The following is a 19419-nucleotide window of genomic DNA, read 5'->3' as shown; positions in this document are numbered from 1 at the left end:
GAAGGTTTGAAGGAAAGAGGAATCTGTTACGGTACGCGTCCAGACGCGTCTTGAGCTTTTAGAAAAGGCGTGATTGGCTGCTTGTAGAACTTCTTTGCCGCTTTGGAACCACTACCTCTCCGTAAAGCAGGCAGTCTCTACAATTATCGAGGCTACGGGAAGGGCCACACCCTGCACTCTCAGTTTCTGTCAGTTACACAGCACATTCACAAGAGAAGGTGCGACTGAAGTCTATTATGCAACGACGGGTGAACCCAGCTCATAGAAACTCTGCTTCGCAACGCAATCGTTTTATTGTGCATGAAGGCGGACCGTTCGGGGATGTGCTGCTATCAACATTTCATTGTGTTACTCCAGTCATTTACAGGTATCTCTGTGCACGAGATACAGGTCCATCGTATTTCTTTGCATGAGTCAAATAAAGCACGCCAGAAAGTCCCATGAGACCAACGAACAAGACACAAGCCCAGTTCATGTTCTGAGCTGTTGGTTGGTAAGCATTCGGCCAGAAACTCCCTGGAAAAACGTCAGAAGAGAACGAGTTGAAAGAGTAGAAGTCTCACAGAAGAAACTCCAGCAGGAATATACCAGGGAGATAATGTTTATAGGCATGCCATAACGACCCAAGCTCCATCTTGCGTGGGGAAGCATCTCCGTCCGTCTTCGTCTGGTGTCTATCACACAACCGATCGAGATTCTAAAGGCATTAGTGGAGAACAAGAGTTCAGGATGTGCAGAACTTACACATATGTTGTCATGAGAGCTGTGGCGCTCAGCGACAACATCGCGTTGAAAGCAGCTGTGCTGCCGATATTGATCAAGCTCAAAACAATAGTGAAAATACAGGTGAAGACAATCGCATTTGCAGGAACATGCCATCTCGGGTGTACCTGAACATGTCAGCTGACGAGCTTCGAGCGTCGATGTCCGACTTACTGTGCTCAGCCAGGTTGAGAATGGCAGACCATGATCTCGAGCAAAGGCAAAGGTTTGACGAGATGTGCTTGCAGCGGCGCTGATAGTGATCATAGCCAGGAGTAAGAGAATTACAATGGCCAATCCTGTGGCACCGCTAGCCGAACCAGTTGCTTCCTGGAAGACATAGAGGAAAGGATAGCCAGAAGAATGCGAGACAGCATCCGACACACTCGGCATGCAGTACAGGTAGGTGAGTAACAAGCCGATCGTCGAGGGAATATTGACAATGAAACTCCACGTCATGGCTCGAGGTACGACGATGGAAGAATCCTGCACCTCTTCTGCCATGTGGGCCACCGAGTCAGAACCGAGCACAGAGAAAATCGCACTGACTTGTCCGACAAGTGTACTCAATCCAACGTTTGGCCATCCAGCACCATTGTCCGAGAAAGTAAGGAAGACGTCTTTTGTCGACCTTTTAGGTGCCAGGACCAGGAGAATGATAACGACTGGAAAGAATGCAAAGAAGTGCCCCGTCACAAAAATTCCTTCAGCCAGGGGCAAGTGTTTTGCCGCGAAGATATTGAACGGGGTTATGAAGATCGCCACCGTGATGATGAGCAACGTAGCTTGCCATTTAGCCGCCACATATGTTTCGTCGTTGACAGTGATGAGTCCTTGGATGATAGTCCCAACGAGGTAGCAATCCAAAGCGACAATTGATTGCCAGGAGATCGTGGACAGCCAGCCTGAGAGATAGCTCAAGAGCCTTTGGTATTCAGCAGGGGCAAGCAACGAAATCCAGTGGTACTGTGCGCCTGCTGTCGGCGCCATAGAGCTCATCTCTGCCAGTGAGAGTACCACGAAAAATTGACCACAATAGGCCCAACAAACGCTCCAGAACAATCCTGCCGAGCCTCCAGCAAGGAGTGCTGGTGTATTCGAAGTGAGAAGAATTTCCCATGTTCCCATCACACAGCATGTAAAGCCAACAGTGGTCAGGAATCTACAATCCACATGATAAGTACAGCTCAAACTTGCTTGCTAATACCCAGCAGATACAGTGGGTAGCAGGGTAGCAGTCATTATCTTACCTAAAATTTCTCCTAAACTCCTGCTTCTTACCCATGCGTTGCATATCCAGCTGGTCGTTGGTGGTAAATCCCTCTTTGGTAACCTCGTCCAGCTCAGTCCATTCTGTGGCTGCATCTTCTGGCTTGTATTGGCTCATGACATAAGGCTTGGAAGACATGGCTTCTTTGTGTATGACCGTTGTCTACGTTCACCACCTTTACGACTGGCAAGGATATCGACGAGTGAGTTCGCGGTTCTGTGTACAGTACTGGGGTATTTGTCTCAGCCCTGCTGTGCGCAGAAGAGTATAACCTGCTGCGTACTCTCAAATGCTATGTTACAACAAAGCTGAGAGATGTCCTCGTTGGAAGTGAAAGACGGCGACTCGCAAGGAAAGCATATATGACAAGTGCCAACCTTGGGTGACAGCTCTAAGTCGTCGCTGTCAATAATTGGAAACGTAGAACGACAGCGGAAACGATACTCGAAAAGTGCATCGCTGGATAAGGCCATGGCTTGATTGAGTCGAGGCGTCCTCCTATTGAAGTGCAGTGGTGTGTGCTCGTTGCTCAATGTGGCGTTTTGGGCATGATTGACAGCACCACATGTACTGTTTTCAAATGCCTTTGACAGCCGTCAAAGCTCGCAAAAAGTCAGGTGCAAGTACACCCTTGCATGCTGAAGAACACAGCCGATAGGCGATCAACGGCGAGTGGAGTCAATCGAGATCGACACGGACAGCCCTGCAGGTCACTCCCAAAGTCACAACCTGCTGCACAGACGAACATCAACTCAATCCGGCTATCTGCCTGCCCTGGACAGCGTCTATCACGATTTCAACCAGCCTGCTCTCGATAAGTCGGCAAGGTGACTGTCCGAATCACGACCACTTTCGGTTGGCGGAACTTCGGTAGGTTCACCCTTACGTCCCGTCCTTGCGTGGTCAGAGACTTGAGAAGGTACCACCGACCTTTGCGAAACATCTGGTGATCGTGAGTGTTCTCGAAGCTATGTCTCTGTGGCACAAAGTTGTTTTAATAGGTGGGTTCTAGCGCATGGCACGGAGTCTGCTATTGCCCTTGCTTGCGAGCTTATTCGGAAAACAAGTGCTTGCTGTGTGCCATTTGAAATTGAATTGTTGACTGCAGCAAATCTCTTCAATCACATCTTTCGAAGTCTACTGCATCACACAACCCATATTGTCAAAGTCTTCTTCAATCTCCTGAACTCTGGTTCTCTCGGAAGAGCCATCGCCGGACTTCCTATACCTGGATGCCTGTCTAGCTTGTACCCCGTTTGGTGTGAACGTCACCTCTTGTTCAAAGCAACACTTGCCCCTCGCCCGTGGATTCAGGAAGTATTTCCCTGCTGGTCAATGCATATAGAAATGCCAGTGGAGGGCAACATTAGGTAACAGAAAACCTGCCAAATGTCCGAAGCATGGGACGGGCCTCGTCTGATCATCAACTCGAACAACAAAGCAGCGCTCGTTGTCATTGTGACAGCAGTGGGCATCTCCTGGACGGCACTCACCCTGGTAATCAGAATTGTCAGTAAGCTCCACGTCAAACGGACAATAGGCCTTGAAGAGCTTCTAGTGGTTGTCGCATCAGTAAGATGTTGATGCAGTTTGAAATACAACGGCTGACACGCTTACCAGTTCTCTGCTTTCTGCTCGTCGTCCTGCCTCCTGGTTGCCGTGAAACATGGCTTTGGCCAGAGGACGAAGGAGGTGTCTGTTGATGACAACATGGTCGCTTTGAAGGTAAAGTCGAGAGAAACAGGTGGCAGAAGACTAGGGAAAAGAGACTGACACCACGACAGGCGCTATGGGCTACAGACCTCTTCTACGTGATCGCGCTAGCTATTGCAAAAGGGGCTGCGTTGCCTCTTCTCATCCAATTGACACCGATCCGAAAAATTGTGGTGGCGTGCTATATGCTAGCCTTGTTTACTGGATGCTGGGGCTTTGCCAGTGTACTCGTCGTTGAAGCACGATGTCGGATCAAGTCGCCCTGGAATGATACCTCGTCCGCGACGTGTCCCTCGATGTTTGAGAGATGGGTAGCAGTCGAAACGATTGGCCTATTTATCGAGGTGTGCATCTTTGCCTTGTTCGCCGGCATAATTTCAATCCTCAAGATGCGCCTGATGGCAAAAATCAATGTCTTGCTTGCTTTTTCAATTCGACTGACTGTCATTATACCAGCAGTATTTCGGCTGTGGTACATCAATCGAGGCCTCCATGCAGACAACGATGCTCTATTTGCCTTGGCTGACGCATACATCGCTGCACAAGCTGTTCTTCATTACACAACGATCGCCTCGTCCTTTGCATATGTTAAACCGTTTCTCAGAGCATTCGACTCGAACCTTGGGGCTACTGTCAAGGTTGACACTGTGGTTTCGACAGGATATCTCCAACACAGCGGTAGTGCAGAACACGATGGCAAAGTTCTGCGGAAGAAGCCACGGCCTCTTTCTATTTCAAGGACTGCGGGAAGACCTGAGGTACAAATTGGGAACGACGGTGCGGAAGCTACGGAGCCAATCTACCTGAGACCAGTAACTATTATCGAACCGAGGAGCACTTCGCCAGGATTGAGCTACTGCTCACGTCTGTTTGGATATTCGAGACATAGCTCCGATGATAAACGTTTGCATGGTGAACATAGCTCATTGGAGTCGATGGCCCCAATTATCACGAAGACTACTGAGTGGCACGTACAACGAGGCGATGATTCGCATGCTGTGTAGACCGTTTGAGCAAAGGCACGATAGGATAACGAGGATGTTGTTTTTGCTGGAGATCTACACGTAACAGAGAGTGTGCACATTCGGTTCTGCTTCGAGATGGGGAGACTGCAAATCGTGCCAGCTCGGTTGGCTCTGATGGATTACAGTGGGGTTCTAGGTGCTCCTTAACCAATTTCTTGGGGCTGTAGCCTCACCAATGAGCTTTGCGACCTGATCAACAACATTCTGCCTCTCTCTTGTTTCTCCTTCAAACTTCTATTCTCATGTTTTTCGTGAAACGATCGACGAATGTTCAGATTTTGGGTGAGCAGGTATCTCCGGCATCACCGAAGCGTGCTTGCCGACGTGTTAGATGAGACCCAAGACATCGTATGCCGAACGTGCTTCTGTTGTGAATGCTTTGCTATCAGCTCGACACATCAACTCGTCAACATTCGATTTTATTTGCAAAAGTGTTCGTCCTTGTCAATGACCTTGCTTGGAAGCTAACGACCTTCACAAATCTGTCAAACAAGATGTTGTCAAAAACTATCCTTGTGGCTGTAACAGTTCTAGGGACTCTCTGCGATGCAGCACCAGCACCAAACGGCTTCTTTCCCAGAGCACCAATTCCAGTTCCGGTACAGTCCGAAGTACAAAAGTGAGGCAATGCTGACACGTATTCAAGCCCGGTATACCAAGTGCTTCCAGTGCTCAGACTATGCTTCAGAGCCTAACGGTCGCGCCCCTTGGGCCGGGTGGTGGCTACGATAGAGACCTCTTCCCACATTGGATTACACAGTCGGGCGACTGCAACACCAGAGAAGTCGTACCTAAGCGTGACGGGACAAATGTCACACAAAATGCAGAATGTCAAGCCGTTTCTGGCCATTGGAAGAGGTGAGCTTCATCTATCCTCTCCACATCGAGATGCTGATTTTAAACAGCCCTTACGACGGCAAAACTTGGAATGACGCAGATGATATTCAGATCGATCATATGGTACCGCTGGCCAATGCATGGAGGTGAGTACGGGTAGATTCTCTTTCTCGGCAATTCCTTACCATGTCTAGATCCGGAGCGTCGGAATGGACAATTGATGAGCGAGAAGCATTCGCGAACGACCTCGTCCGTCCGCAGCTCTGGGCTGTAACAGGCACGGTCAATAACGATAAAAGTGATTCAAGTCCTGACGAATGGAAACCACCTCTGAGCAGCTTCTACTGTGAATATGCATCGTCCTGGGTTGCGGTGAAGGATAACTACAACCTTACCATCACGTCTGCCGAGAAGACAGCACTGTCAGACATGTTGGATAGCTGCTGAAGGAGGTTATAATGTTGAACCTTCGTGGCGAGTGTGACAGAAATGACTAAACATAGAGCTCTCTTCGTGGTTCGTATTCTACGCAGCACCAGGACCATGCATCAATACAACGGCATGAATTTCGTACTCCTCGTTGACCTGGCTGAACGTGCCGAGTCATCTAACGAAAAGACACTTTGTTAACTGTAAATCAACAAATTTAATCAGTGAACTCAGTATTCGATTAAAGGACGTAGATTAGTGTGTGGGCAAGGGAAGTTGCTGTGTGTAGCCGAGTATTTGATGTCTGTAGCGGCAACGCTCTATATGATCGAGGGCTAACAGAGCAGATTGAGTAGTGTGCTCCACGGACGGATTCTGTCTCACCGACGAATGAGAACGTTGCTTGTTGCACTCCGTCTCGTTGACCAGCTTGCAATCATACACGGGGTTGACCCCAAGAGAGTCACGATGTCAGCACCAAATGCGGATCCATCGACCCTATTACCAGGACGAACAGTGCAAGGTTCAACGACTGATGATGCTGTCAGTCACGCTTCTCGTGAGCAGTCAGCTTCTGCTGTCCCCTCGACACCGCAAGAGACACGATCTGATACTTTAAATAATGCAGGAAGTGCTCCTGCAGGTGCACCAAGCAGTCTCGGGATACAGCCAGGAGAGGAGCGGGAAAGGAACGAGCCTCCCACACAACCACGGGAGGAACAGCTATCGACAGCCGCTCGCTATGGTCGTCCCATAGTGCCAGCACCTCCTCCGCAGAGCCAGCTGACTTACCACGCAAACTCACCGCAGCAGCATCCCAGCCCGAACGCACCTCAATATACAGGCGGACCACAAGTCTACTTCACACCGGGGCAGCCTCTATTGATGCGACAATGTCCCAGGTGCCATCTGGTAGCTGGACAGCCATTCGAGTCTCATCCACCATATGCGCCGTACGCACCACCCGCACCTTACGCGCCGCCTGTTCAGCAGAACCGATGGTCGGAACCACCGCATCAGGTACCTGGCACTGCAAACTCCACGCCAGCCAAGCAGCAACCAGTACCAATACTTCCCAAGCAGCCTCCACCACAGCCAGCTCAGCTCCGACCACACCCGCAACCACTATACCGACCCTCGACCAATCCGCCTCCTGGTCCATCCACTCCGACATCTTCTCAAAGACCTCAAGATACCAGACATCACAACTGGGCTCCAGGTGACCCGAACCACCCTAATGCTCACATGTATGTTGATGCTCATAACCGTCGACCGTTCGAGAACGCACACCCTGTTCCTCCTCCTGCACTAACAGCTCCTATGCCACCAACGCAACCCACTATGCCTCAAAGACCAATACATCCAACTCCAACGCCTCAAAACCCTGTTTCAAAAAACCCAACAGCTCCTACCCCGGGCCCCCAGAACCCGGACCTATACCCGCGTCGCTTACCAACACATTACGCTGCCCAGAAAATAGCAGAATATCGAGAAGCGCAGGCACGCACCTCAACCCAACCACACAATGTAACTCCTCCACCAACGAACGATCTAGCCTTGCAAAGAGATCTACACAACCTCGAACATCCGGAAGAATACCTCGTAAAATGTCCCGACGGCACCCTACGCGTCCGCAAACGACGAGCACCAATCAGACCCTACAAGAGACGTCTCACCCGCGACGAACGACGTGACATCCTCCTCATGCGCAGGCTCGAATACACGTTCGAACAAATCGCCCTCTTCCTCGGAACCACACTCAGCGCCGTCAGCTACACTGTGCGACAAAACACACCGGATGTGAAGCACGCAAACGCAGGCAGGCGGTACAAATGGCCTCAAGAATTGACAGACAAATTAATCCCATTCGTGGAACGATATCTCGCGAAAGAAAGAGCAGCAGGCGTCGATCCAAAGACTGGCAAGAAGAAGATCCCACCATTGACATACAAGGCTATCCGAGAGGCGATTTTTCAAGATGAGAATGGAGAGCCTTTACCGCAGTATAAGAAGTTCACAGACGATGCGATCAAGGCGAAATTGAATAAACATAATTTATACTTGAGGCCACCGATGAGTCAAGCCAAGGTTGAGGAGGCGAGAGCTAGAGGGAAGAGATTGTGGAAGGAGAAGGTTGAGAAGGATAGATTGGAGGCTGAGAGGGCTGCTAGGGCTGGGGGTGCTGGGGAGGCAGAGGGTAGTAGTACTGCTGCTGCTCAGAGTGGATCGAGTGCTGGGCGTGGATATGCTGAAGTTATTGAGATAGATAGTGATCAGGAGATGGATGATGTGTTTAGTGGGACGGAGTCGATACCGAGCGACGAAGACGATGGGGACGATGCTGAGGATGATGATGTACGAATGGGACATCATTTGACGCAGGCGATGAGGCAGCACGTCCCTGTACAGATGCATCGTTGATACAAGTGAATTTGCCGCTGCTAAGCATAACAGCCAACGATACAGATGGAGATTCAGGTTCACAACGCGTCAAGTGCCAGTGTTGACGTATCCTTGAAAGCTCTCTTTCTAGCGTTCCTAGCATTCTAAAACCACGACCTCCATTTATACCCTGCAACATATCAATATCAAACAATTTTTATCTACCCACTCCTAACATAGATGCAATGACTCCAACTCCAGCCCCCGTTTCTATTTTCCTTCACGTCCAGACACCTCCCTCACAGACACATCCTCCAATTCCGACTTCGACCTACCCGCACTTCTCGGCGGAGGAAGCGTAGGCATACAAGGTCGACTATCAATCTCCGTCGAAGGACGATTTACCAATTCAATCTGTGCGTTTGTGAACGAAGCGGCCGAGGGATGTTGGATGGGTGACTCGAATGATGAGGCTCGTTCATTCTGTTGTAGTGGTCGTGACTGGGGAACAGCCGGATCTTGTTCGGTACTGCTGCTAAGGTGTATCGTCGAGATAGGCTGGTAACCGGTCCTTTGAGCCACCGTCGACCTGCTCGTAGAACTAGCTGGGTTTTCGGTGTTCGGACGACTTGTACCTGGGCCCAGACCTGGACCTTTCTGCACAATGAAGAATGCTCGTTTGGAACCGTGGTATCTTCGATATCGTGACCAGACGAGGAAGGCGGATAGTGCTGCGAGGAGTGCTAGGCCTCCGATCACGCCGCCTACGATTGCACCGGTATTCAGGCTCCTGGACTCTGTTGTATCTACGGAGCTCGTGGAGGTATGTTGTTTCTGCGGGTCAGCGATTTGCCTGTGCGTTGCGGTAGTCGTAGTCGTAACATCTGTGGGAGTACACAGCATGGAGAAGATAGGTTCAGCGTATATCGTCTGATAGCCAGGCTCAACGTTCCCGCAATAAGGGACTTGGAAATACGAAGTTCCTGGTTCAATTGTTTGGAAGTTACACGCTGACTCACTATATCCTGATTAGTACTAAGAACCAGAACTTGTAGACAAGCTTACCATAGCAATATCTCATTGCTGATCTTATCGAGATACGATGATCCATAATGGACAACAGCTTGCTCGATTAGCATGCAGCGGATGTGCCAGCTGCATTTGTATTTTTTGAAGTCGCAGCATTGAAAGACACCGAGATTCCGTTCTTCGAGGTATGTGGAAGAGCATGGCCAGGAGTTTGGGCAAACTGCTGGGGATTCTGGATAATTGTTAGCTCAGTCTTTCGTCTTGACACAAGACACAAGGGATAGTATACCTGGGTCACCTCTCCAGTACCCACAAGTATCTGGACCTTTAAACTCGGTCTGTCGACGGTTGAATGCGCCTTTCGACGGTGCTGATGTGGGTAGCGGAGTTTTGGCTGCTATATTGGACTTTGTCACTCCGTGGGTGGCAGTAAGTAAGGGTTCAACCTTCATCTTAGTAAATGAGATGAGTACCAGGAACGATGACGCGTATCACGTAAGCAGGAGACGAAAGATGTAGTAGAGCTGCAAGCATTGGTATAGCTGTCGTAGCTACAGCTTCAAGGTAGATCCAGAATGCAGGATGCTGACACTGTCTCGTTAGCTGATCAATATCCGAGCCATTCTGGTGGTGGGCTGAGCAAGAAGGCCTGTGGCTTCAGCGCATCTCTGCAAAAGCAGCCATGTCTCGGACGAGGCCAGTATTGACCGTCTGTCCGTTAGGTATAGCTCCAGAGGAAGAGCCGTACTACGATGTATCGAGAAGCCTCCTGGCCTGGAGAATGCGCTGCTCTTGGTCAATATCGACACAATCAGCAGATCATAGTAGCAGGAATGATTGCGTCGTATGCATAAGGCCAGCTTTCGTTGCTTCGGCAGAACAGAAACGATTTTTCGAGCTGGGTCAAACTTAGTGTCTCCCTTGTGGCGGTTGCAATACTTCCTGGTAATTAGGTGTCATGCTTTTCAACAGATATATAGCGAAACACAATAATGGGAAACTCCTATTCCCGATGTGTATGCTCATAGTAGCTTTCTTGAATTCATGATCAGCCTGTATATAGCTGACCACAGTAAAGGTATTGTGCTGTGGTCTTCGCTGGACTTCAAGCGTGAAGTACTCTTTGCGATGTCGTGGTCTGTATCTAACTATATTCTTTCCATTCTGTATCAACTGATTCGAGTTTTGGAAGAGACAAGATTTAATGTTTACACGAGGTCGGGTTCCCCGTCCGGAGCAATGTTCCATCTTTCCCATGTGAAGAGACAAATTGCCTGCTGAACATGATGTCTTCCACCAAGGGCGGCAACGATTCCTACGTATTCTCCAACGGCTCAAGGTGCCTCTTGCTCAGTAGGGGCTTCTAAAGTCACGCTCAGTACCATCTGAGCTTCGATCACAATTTGCACGTACAGACCTCTCAAACAGAATCAAACAGCTACTGTACTGAGAAATGCTCGCAAACAAAGTCAAGTCTCACCTCATGGTTTCCCAGCTCGATTGCCGTTCGGGCGCGATGTTGCACATGCACATCATCCACCACAAGCCTGCGTCATGCTTGCCTCATCTTCGTTGACGTAGGACAGACTGAACTTGGAGTAAAGTCGTGGTTACGTTCCTGGGTCTGAATTACCTATGATGTACTCTTTCCGTCGTTGATTTCAATACTTACTTTGCTAGAAGAAACAGCCACCTCAAGAAAGCGGTATCTACCAAATTCCACTAATATATCCCACAAAATCACCATGTCTTCACTCATCAACAAGGCCAAGGATGCGTTGAATCCATCCGCCAGCAGCACCGTCTCGACAACATCGAGCGGCGAGCCCGCAGGCCCCAATGCTCAGAAGGAGGACTACGTTGACAAGGGTCTTGCTGCTGCTGAGCAGAAGATGGGCTACTCGCAGTCCAAGGAGACTAATGAGAAGATCACTGATGCTGGACGTGGTCTCTATGAGAAGCAGACTGGTAGCAAGGTCAGCGATAAGGTATGATATTGCGCCATATTCTACTCTGCACTGCGACTAATATGCTTGTGCAGATTAGCAACTAAATAGCAGTCTGGCTATCAACCGCTACGACCACGATGGACGTCTACAGGCTGCTGGACCTGAATGATGGATGAAAGATAAATATACTATATCTCAATAATAACAGTTCGAGAAGGTCGTCCATGCACTTACTCTTTTTGCAATCCAGCTTTGCTTTCTTGCTGTTTCATAGTATGCACTTTGTTCGTGGATATCTACCTGCCTCCCATACTCTCAATGATCTGGATGTGACGAATCTCTCATACCCAGCTTTGCACGACTTTCTACACGCTCCTTCAACCCTACAGCATGCTTATTCGGCACCAACAGCACCTGTGTGCTTCTCGAACCCAACTGCTGCTTCGCCCAAGCCTGCATCCTATTGACTTGCTCCGTCACAAAGTCCACTGTCTCGACAAACTCCTGATCCCAAGCCGCTCCTGCCGTCGGCCGAAGTGCGTGCAGACGACTCTCAATGTGGCTCAAGTAGACAAAGAAAGATTGTATAGTGAGCAAGATCTCATAGGCCGGAGCTTCGACTGCAGTGACAAGATCCTCGGGAAACAACCGATGTTGCAACATTTTAGCCATTTCTTGGCCTAATGTCTTCTCGGTCTCGTACCTTTCCAGGATAGGGTCTAAGCGTTCGGTACAGCTGGTAGCAATACGCTGCATGATCCTCATGCCCGTTCCAATCTCAAAGTCTGCTCCCTCGATTCGTGGAATGACGTGGTCGCAGATATCGATTGCTGTGACTAAAGCGCCATATGTGGCACCCAACCAGTATTCCAGCATTCTTTCCACTTTCGTATTGTCACCCTGCGTCTTCTTCTCTGTTTCGACCTTCTTGACGATATCGCTTTGTGGCTCTCGGGCGTGTACCTTGACCTCACCGTTTGTGTTTTTGTCCTGCGACACTTTCTTGAGCTTGACGGCTCCAGATTTGAACATGGGCTGTTTGGAAACGGGATCCCACTGCTCTTGGGTAATCTCGTTTGCTGCCGTTGCTCGACCTGAATGGTTGTCAAAGTAGCCGTAGTGGAATGGTATGAATGTCTGTCCTTCTGATATGTCCCCGACTCTTGCTACGGCTTCAATTTTACCTCTTCGACTTTCCGCCAGGACCATGTCGCCTTCTTTAATGCCCAGCTTTTCTGCATCACGTTCGTTGATCTGAATGTAAGGCTCGGGATCTCTTTGTTGAAGCTCTTTGGTCCTGCCAGTCTTCGTCCTGGTGTGGAAGTGACGTGCCCTTCTGCCCGTGGAGATGTGGAATGGGTATTCATCGTCGACAGCCTCCAGCTCGGCCAAATAGTGACAAGGCTTGAGAATTGCTCTTCCAGCAGGATTGAGCGATTCATATTCTGATCTCGACAATGGGGCTCCGGTCTCCAAGTCATGACCATAGCTTTCGCAGTACTCAATGTCTGTATAGAATACACCATTCGAGAACAATCTTTCGCAGCCATTGGGATGTTCTTTGTTACAAGGCCACTGTAAGCCGGAGCCTTCTGATAGTTTTTCGTAAGACAGACCAGAATAATCACAAGGTCTGCCTTTGGAAAGTGCTTTCCAGCCCTCAAATGCTTCGTTGGAATTGCTGTACTTGAGCAGTGGCTTACCATCTTTATCTTTGAATCCCATGCGCTTAGCATAGTCGATGAATATCTCGATATCCGCCTTCGCCTCGCCTGGTGGCTCGACCGCCTTGTGTGATATGTGCACGGTACGATCAACGTTCGTAAAGCAGCCTGTCTTCTCACCCCAGGCGGCCGCCGGCAGTACCACATCCGCGATAGCCGTGGTTTCGGTAGGAAAGATGTCTTGAACGACCACGAAGAGATTCGGGTCTGTCAGTGTACTCCGTGCCTTGGCCAGATTTGGTAGGGAGACTAGAGGATTCGTACCAGAGATCCAGAACATTTCCATCGAACCTCCGTCGATAAAAGTGAGCATATTCTCGATGTGTGTCGGTTCTGCCCAGTGAGGGACTCTAGCCATGTCAATGTTCCATAGATCAGCAAGTTCTTGCATGTGCCTGGGATTTTGGTGGTTTCGGAAGCCGGGGTACTCCCCATTGCATCCAGCTTCACGGTTATTTTGCGCGGTCGGTTGCCCATTCATCTGGTAGATACCAGAACCAGGTTTGCCTATCTGTCCCAACAACAGGTTGATGTTATTGATCTGGCAGGCAGAAGCAGTAGCTTGGTTGGACTGATAGACACCCTGCAAAGCTGTCGAAAGCAGCGAAGACGATCTGCCAAGAATATCGGCAGCTTTTTCGATGTCAGCTTCCGAGACACCTGTAATCTTGGAAACGACATCAGGGGGGTACTCCTGAACAGTGTCCCAGAGCTTGTCCAAGTTGCAGACACTCTTGCTAACGAAGGGTTCGTTGACATAGCCTTTCTTGAAGATAAGATATTCAATGCCATTCAAAAGTGCACAGTTGGTACCTATTTTAGGCGCAAGATGTAGAGTAGCCTTCTTTGCGGAATTTGACTTGCGTGGATCAATGACAATAAGCTGAGGAGGATCAGGCCCGGCAAGGCGGTCTAAAATTCGAGACCAGAGAACGGTCTGCGTCGCAGCCATATTGTGGCCAACAAGCATGATGCAGGCTGTATGGTCAATGTCTGTGTAGCTTCCAGGCTGGCCGTCCGAGCCAAAGTTCTCCCTCATTGATGCTGCTGCTGTGGCCGTGCTACAAAGTATGTCAGTCGATGTGGGATAAGTGGGAGCGAAGATTGTGTGCATACCAAAGCCGTGTATTTCCGTCCTCGTGTAGCGTGTTAAGGCCAGCCTTACACACCATAGCCAAAGCGTAATACTCCTCAAGAAAGAGTTGGCCACTTGTGTAGAAGCCAATAGCATGAGCAGTTAGTCGTTCGCGGATCTCCTTGCTCTTTTCCACGATTAGGTTCATAGCTTCGTCCCAGGTAGCACGCTCTAATTTTCCATTTCGACGGATCATGGGATACTGTAAACGATCCTTGGATTGTAACGATTTCCACGCATACAGACCTTTAGGACCCAGTCTCCCGTGATTGATTCTGTCGACCTCCCTACCACGAACGCCGACGATCTTGGAATTGCTGACCGCGATATCCATTCCGCAACCGTTGCTGCACATCACACATGCACTCTGAATCCATTTTTCCGGCTTCTCTATGCAGTGCTCATCGACACGAGTAGGCCATTTCTCGCCAGGCTTATAGCCAGTACGAGGTCCCCAGATATCCTCGACTGCATCACGCGTCGAATAGACATCGTCGTGCTTCTCACCTGAAAGCTCCATCCTGACTTAACGGGTTTGTCTGAGCTCCAAAGTTCTTGTAAGCAAGAACCACAAGATATACTGCGCTAACCTTTGAAGACACCTCTAGGTATACCGGAGAGCTGAAGCCGAAGAGCTTGCTCAAAGAACACGTTACTTGTGGACCGGCAGTGTCTACTCCAATGAATTTGGCTTTCTCCCGTCGTGGTAAGCGTGACGTCTTGATATTTCCGCATTTTGCCGTTTGACGACTCAGCACAACCAATCAAATCGCGGGGCATTTCCTTGCCCGTGCACAACCACTTCTCGAATAGCTGCGCTAGAGAGCACGGAAGGATATGTCGTTGATACCGCTATTGTGTCGTTCGCAAACATGCATTTGTCGATTGTACCATCGCGTCGAAACGCCAAGCTTCGAAAGGCGTGCTGCTCGAAGCTTGTTGACTTTGTCCCACTATCACTGTACCGTACAAGCATGACCGCATCGTGTTTTGACCACAACAGAGGTTGTAGTACATCACACAAGATTGTATGTGACTTGACGTGCGACAGATGACCTTTCGTGCAACTCAATGTGCACAATAAAGGGTGTCCACCTGAAGCCTACAGCAGGTCGTTGAACTGCAACCTATCTCGCGATGGCTTCGGCTTTCGACGGTGCCACGTGTTCGAATAACAAAGACGACAATCTCGTGACTTACGAAGAAGCATTGTCTCGAATTCGGAGAGTCGCCGCTCTGAATCATGTTCGTAATGCAACGATGGTCAATCAGAGCTCACTGGCAGAGTCCACAAAAAACGACAGTAGCTGGAAGACATGGAATGAGAGTGAAACATTCACTTCGCCGCTCCTCCAGGCTGTTGGCCTGATATCTGCTCAGACTCTCGTGGCGCCACATGCAACGCCTGAGTACGACACCTCAGCAATGGACGGGTTTGCAGTGTGTTCTGCGAGTACTATACATGCGACTGAAGAGCACCCTTTAACCTTTCGTGTAGTTGATTCGATCGCTGCTGGAGACAGCTTTAAATGCAGACTGTCGTCAAACACTGAATGTCATGAAGCCGAAAGGGTCTGCGTCGAGATCATGACAGGTGCGGTCTTTCCCGAGAACAGACTCCCTCAATTAGATGGTGTGGTCAAGATCGAAGATGTCGTGATGACCGAAGACTACTTCGATGGTGGCCAAGTTGTCTCAAGATGCATACGTGTTAGCCAACCAGTGAAAGCTCGGCAGCACAGGAGACCTGCTGGTAGTGACTTTCGAAAAGGAGATCTTTTGATACAGCAAGGTGATCAGGTTCAACCCTGTCACATCGCAGCACTGGCCAGTCTAGGTCTGCACGAATTGTGTGTATATGGAAGTCACAAGCTGCGGCATCTGAACTTGCTCAATACAGAAGGAAAGCTCGACGTCGCCGTGCTCTCGACAGGCTCTGAAGTGCTGTCACATTCACCACCAATGAGACAGCCATGTGCAATGGATCCAGACAAACATATCATTCCGGATTCAAATGGACCATACTTGGTATCGACCCTAAGGCAGAAATATCCAAATTTAGCTGTTCGATATGTCGGCGTTGCCGTTGACAAGGAAGAGGTATTGTTGAACACTTTGACCGATGTACTCAGGAGTGGATGTGAGACTGTAATTACATCAGGAGGTGTCTCGCGAGGCCGTTACGACCTGATAAGATATGTCGTGGAAACCTTAATGGGTGGCAAAGTCATATTCCATGGTGTAAAAATCAGGCCCGGTGCGCCACTGCTATTTGCAACCTTTGACGACGATTCGAAAAAGGGGATCGACTTGACTGGACGCCGAGTAGCTTTCTTCGGAGTACCTGGCAACCCAGTTGCTGCTGCTGCTGCGTTGCAATTCTTTGTGGTTCCATACCTCGAAGCAAGACTATCTACTATCGCTCAAACTACCAACGCTTGCTACCAGCTGCGTCGGGTCATCAACGGGCCACCCCGTGCCGCAAATAACATGACCATGAAAGAGGCTCTAAGGCGGAAACCCAAGAACACGACGGTGTTCTGGCTATCGAGAAGATCTGCAAGTGATCCTGAAACTGTTGAGATCACCGAGGATCAAGCCTCATACAAATTGAGTGGATTGCTAGAAGCCGATAGCTGGGTGCTGGTGCCTGCGACGCACACGGAAATCTTTCGTGGCGACATGTTAGCCTGCTGCCCGTTATGAGGATTATGGCTTTGGTCAAGCAGGCTGCAGTTGGTCTTGTATGCTAGTCCAATCGTCTACTGTATTCACATTGGTCAACCAGGTTGGATCTGCAGGGGTTAGAAGGTTCAAGTGATCTTGTTCGTCTTGTCTCTGTAGCCGTCGGATGGCCTGCATGGGACCGATCTTGCGATCGTCCCTCCTGGCTTCTGAGGCTAGATCCCGCAGTAATTTCAATGCTGCCGGAGTCCAGATGGCAAGCAATGGCTCAGGGAAGTTATCCTTGTTAGAAAAGCAGGTTACTGCTGCGGGTAGGAGGATGTACGACTCGTAGAGTTGTTGCAGCGCGGAGAGTCTCAACAGTGGATAGTCACAGCCTGTCACAAGCCATTCGCAAGAGTCGTCGTAGGTCAAGGCTGCAAGCAGACCTGTCGCCGGGCCCGAGTTCGTGGCAGCGTCCACAATGATGTTCAAAGAAACATTATCAGGGATTTGGCACGCTATCAGTTCCTCTATTTCACGCGACTGTTGCGCGGAGCGTACAGAGATGGTAACACGTGAGATCGTTTCTCCCAAGCTTTGCATCTGTAGCTGATGATGAATCCATATTAGATGAAGCAGTAGCGGATGTACCCCAGATCGACCAGCGCGGCTAGTTGGCATCGGCAAAGTATGCTTCGCTATGCCCATACGGGATGACCATCCTCCTACTAAAATGAGAGAGCGAACTTGCATCTCGTGTGCGAGGACGTGAAGTAGAAAAACCGATGGGTGATATCAGTCCAAGTGGACGCGACCGCGTGGCCTCGACATCTATACGATTAGCATTCTACATAGTGGGTGCAGCATACGCCTAAAGTGGCATTTCTCGGCTGCCGTATAACTTTTAGTTGAACAGTCCAATGACGCACATCCAGCGCTGAGGCATAGTGTTCTTTTTAGCATGCTTGTACTCGTAACATATTATTCCTCCGGATCTGCCCTTTACAATTCTACGAAGTGCAGCCATGACTGACCTGACTTTCACAGTCTCTTCCCTGCTTAAAGAAAAGCACAACTGTGACCCTGTTAGAAAGCCTATCTCCCCTCGGATGCTCGATTCCTTCCTCATCGAAGCGCGACAAATTGTATGAAATTTGAGCCAGATCTGCTCTACTGAGGTCTGACCTGAATGTAGAACAGATCTCTGAGAGAACTTATAAGCTATCTACGAGCCATCCGTGTACCATATCTTTCAACTGCACCTCCACCTAGGAGGAACCAGAAACATGCCCGAGTCAACTCAAAGACACATGACGATATACCAGCTTACTTGACAGATAAGCAGCGCGAGGACATTGATTCGCAAACAGCAGCACTACTCATCAGGCTAAACTCTACCTACCAAAACCTCGAACAAGCAAATAATCTTCGACACGAGAATACGCAACGACGTCTAGAACGCAAGTACGGTAAATCGACCAATTTTCTTTTGCGGTGGGCTGCTGGTGGTGACGAAGAAATCGCAGGAGATGCAGGCAAGCCGGAAAGACAGAAAGCAGAAGAAGTTGAGGAACGTGATATATACCAACACCGTTTGGGCGTGCTATACTACCTCAAAGCCGTAAGCCTGCGTGCTGCCGTGAATGCACGGCAGGATATGGTAGACAAGAGGCTGGAAAGAGAACGGGAGAAGGCGGAAAGTACTCTGTCAGATGTGCGCAATCGTAACGTCAAGCTCCAGTTGGCCTTTGATTTCGACGACGATCTGGCAAATACCACCATTGATACGAGAGGCAGGGATACATACAACCCAGCTCTCAGCCCGGATGGTGATTCAGGTGGACAAGAACTGACGAAGGAGCAGCTGCAGTTGTTCGAACAGGAGAACTCCAGCCTTATGAATCACTACAACGAGACGCTGACGCAGGTAACGCAGGCAGAGAAGAGTTTACTTGAAATTAGCTCACTGCAGCAAACACTGGTCAGCCAGTTGTCGGAGCAAGGAGAACTGATCAGCAACCTGGTCATCGACGCTGATCGGACGGACGAGAACGTTCAGAGGGGCAATAAAGAGTTGAAGAGGGCAACAGAGCGGACGCGATGGCCCAGATATATGTACCATGTAACGCTATATCTGTGTGCAGGACTGGTTGTGTGGGATCTGATATTCTGAAATAAAAATAAGACATCAGAGCCACCGATCGTCCCCCTGTCAACTATCGCTCGCATCATATTGCATTTCACACGCTGTGCGCCTCTGATGCTGGCATAGACGATGTCTGATTTGTCCTTGTGCAGTGATGATAGCATTGAGCCATGTTCGATAGGCGGAAAGGCACGAGGCTTTGTTGCCATGCCTCGGTCAAAAGGTCAAATGGTGCAACACATGATCTGGACCAATGTGCTTGAGGGGATATAATAAGCATCCGCTGCCCCAGATTCTAGCTTGCCAACATTGGTTATCCTTATCGCCAATTCCTCCGCAATTCGGGGAAGC

General features: G+C 49.6%; 8 protein-coding genes across 8 annotated transcripts; 6 read left to right on the top strand and 2 right to left on the bottom strand.

Annotated features, from left to right (window-relative positions):
• Positions 1–740: 740 nt before the first annotated feature.
• On the bottom strand, positions 741–2170 carry LTR64_001994 (uncharacterized protein; the record flags this gene model as incomplete). The annotated part of the gene is made up of 3 exons (XM_064896369.1): positions 741–890; positions 937–1924; positions 2013–2170. The coding sequence occupies 3 exons, from the start codon at positions 2168–2170 to the stop codon at positions 741–743; spliced, it is 1296 nt and encodes a 431-aa protein (XP_064759056.1).
• Positions 2171–3421: 1251 nt separating this feature from the next.
• On the top strand, positions 3422–3805 carry LTR64_001993 (uncharacterized protein; the record flags this gene model as incomplete). The annotated part of the gene is made up of 2 exons (XM_064896368.1): positions 3422–3604; positions 3653–3805. The coding sequence occupies 2 exons, from the start codon at positions 3422–3424 to the stop codon at positions 3803–3805; spliced, it is 336 nt and encodes a 111-aa protein (XP_064759055.1).
• A 1793-nt stretch (positions 3806–5598) lies between these two features.
• Positions 5599–6054, top strand: LTR64_001992 (uncharacterized protein; the record flags this gene model as incomplete). Its single annotated transcript, XM_064896367.1, has 2 exons — positions 5599–5753; positions 5802–6054. The coding sequence occupies 2 exons, from the start codon at positions 5599–5601 to the stop codon at positions 6052–6054; spliced, it is 408 nt and encodes a 135-aa protein (XP_064759054.1).
• Positions 6055–6504: 450 nt separating this feature from the next.
• Positions 6505–8457, top strand: LTR64_001991 (uncharacterized protein; the record flags this gene model as incomplete). Its single annotated transcript, XM_064896366.1, has 1 exon — positions 6505–8457. The coding sequence occupies one exon, from the start codon at positions 6505–6507 to the stop codon at positions 8455–8457; it is 1953 nt and encodes a 650-aa protein (XP_064759053.1).
• A 2735-nt stretch (positions 8458–11192) lies between these two features.
• Positions 11193–11500, top strand: LTR64_001990 (uncharacterized protein; the record flags this gene model as incomplete). Its single annotated transcript, XM_064896365.1, has 2 exons — positions 11193–11435; positions 11489–11500. The coding sequence occupies 2 exons, from the start codon at positions 11193–11195 to the stop codon at positions 11498–11500; spliced, it is 255 nt and encodes an 84-aa protein (XP_064759052.1).
• A 211-nt stretch (positions 11501–11711) lies between these two features.
• On the bottom strand, positions 11712–14775 carry LTR64_001989 (uncharacterized protein; the record flags this gene model as incomplete). Its single annotated transcript, XM_064896364.1, has 2 exons — positions 11712–14181; positions 14237–14775. 2 exons carry the CDS (start codon positions 14773–14775, stop codon positions 11712–11714), a joined length of 3009 nt encoding a protein of 1002 aa, XP_064759051.1.
• A 617-nt stretch (positions 14776–15392) lies between these two features.
• On the top strand, positions 15393–16961 carry LTR64_001988 (uncharacterized protein; the record flags this gene model as incomplete). Its single annotated transcript, XM_064896363.1, has 1 exon — positions 15393–16961. The coding sequence occupies one exon, from the start codon at positions 15393–15395 to the stop codon at positions 16959–16961; it is 1569 nt and encodes a 522-aa protein (XP_064759050.1).
• A 986-nt stretch (positions 16962–17947) lies between these two features.
• On the top strand, positions 17948–19095 carry UFE1 (syntaxin ufe1; the record flags this gene model as incomplete). The annotated part of the gene is made up of 2 exons (XM_064896362.1): positions 17948–18067; positions 18118–19095. 2 exons carry the CDS (start codon positions 17948–17950, stop codon positions 19093–19095), a joined length of 1098 nt encoding a protein of 365 aa, XP_064759049.1.
• Between the last annotated feature and the right edge of the window lie 324 nt (positions 19096–19419).

The sequence above is a fragment of the Lithohypha guttulata genome (genome assembly GCF_036872675.1).
Source record: "Lithohypha guttulata strain CCFEE 5908 chromosome Unknown scaffold_1, whole genome shotgun sequence".
Taxonomy (NCBI): Eukaryota; Fungi; Ascomycota; class Eurotiomycetes; order Chaetothyriales; family Trichomeriaceae; genus Lithohypha; species Lithohypha guttulata.
This window is presented reverse-complemented; position numbering and strand designations above follow the sequence as displayed.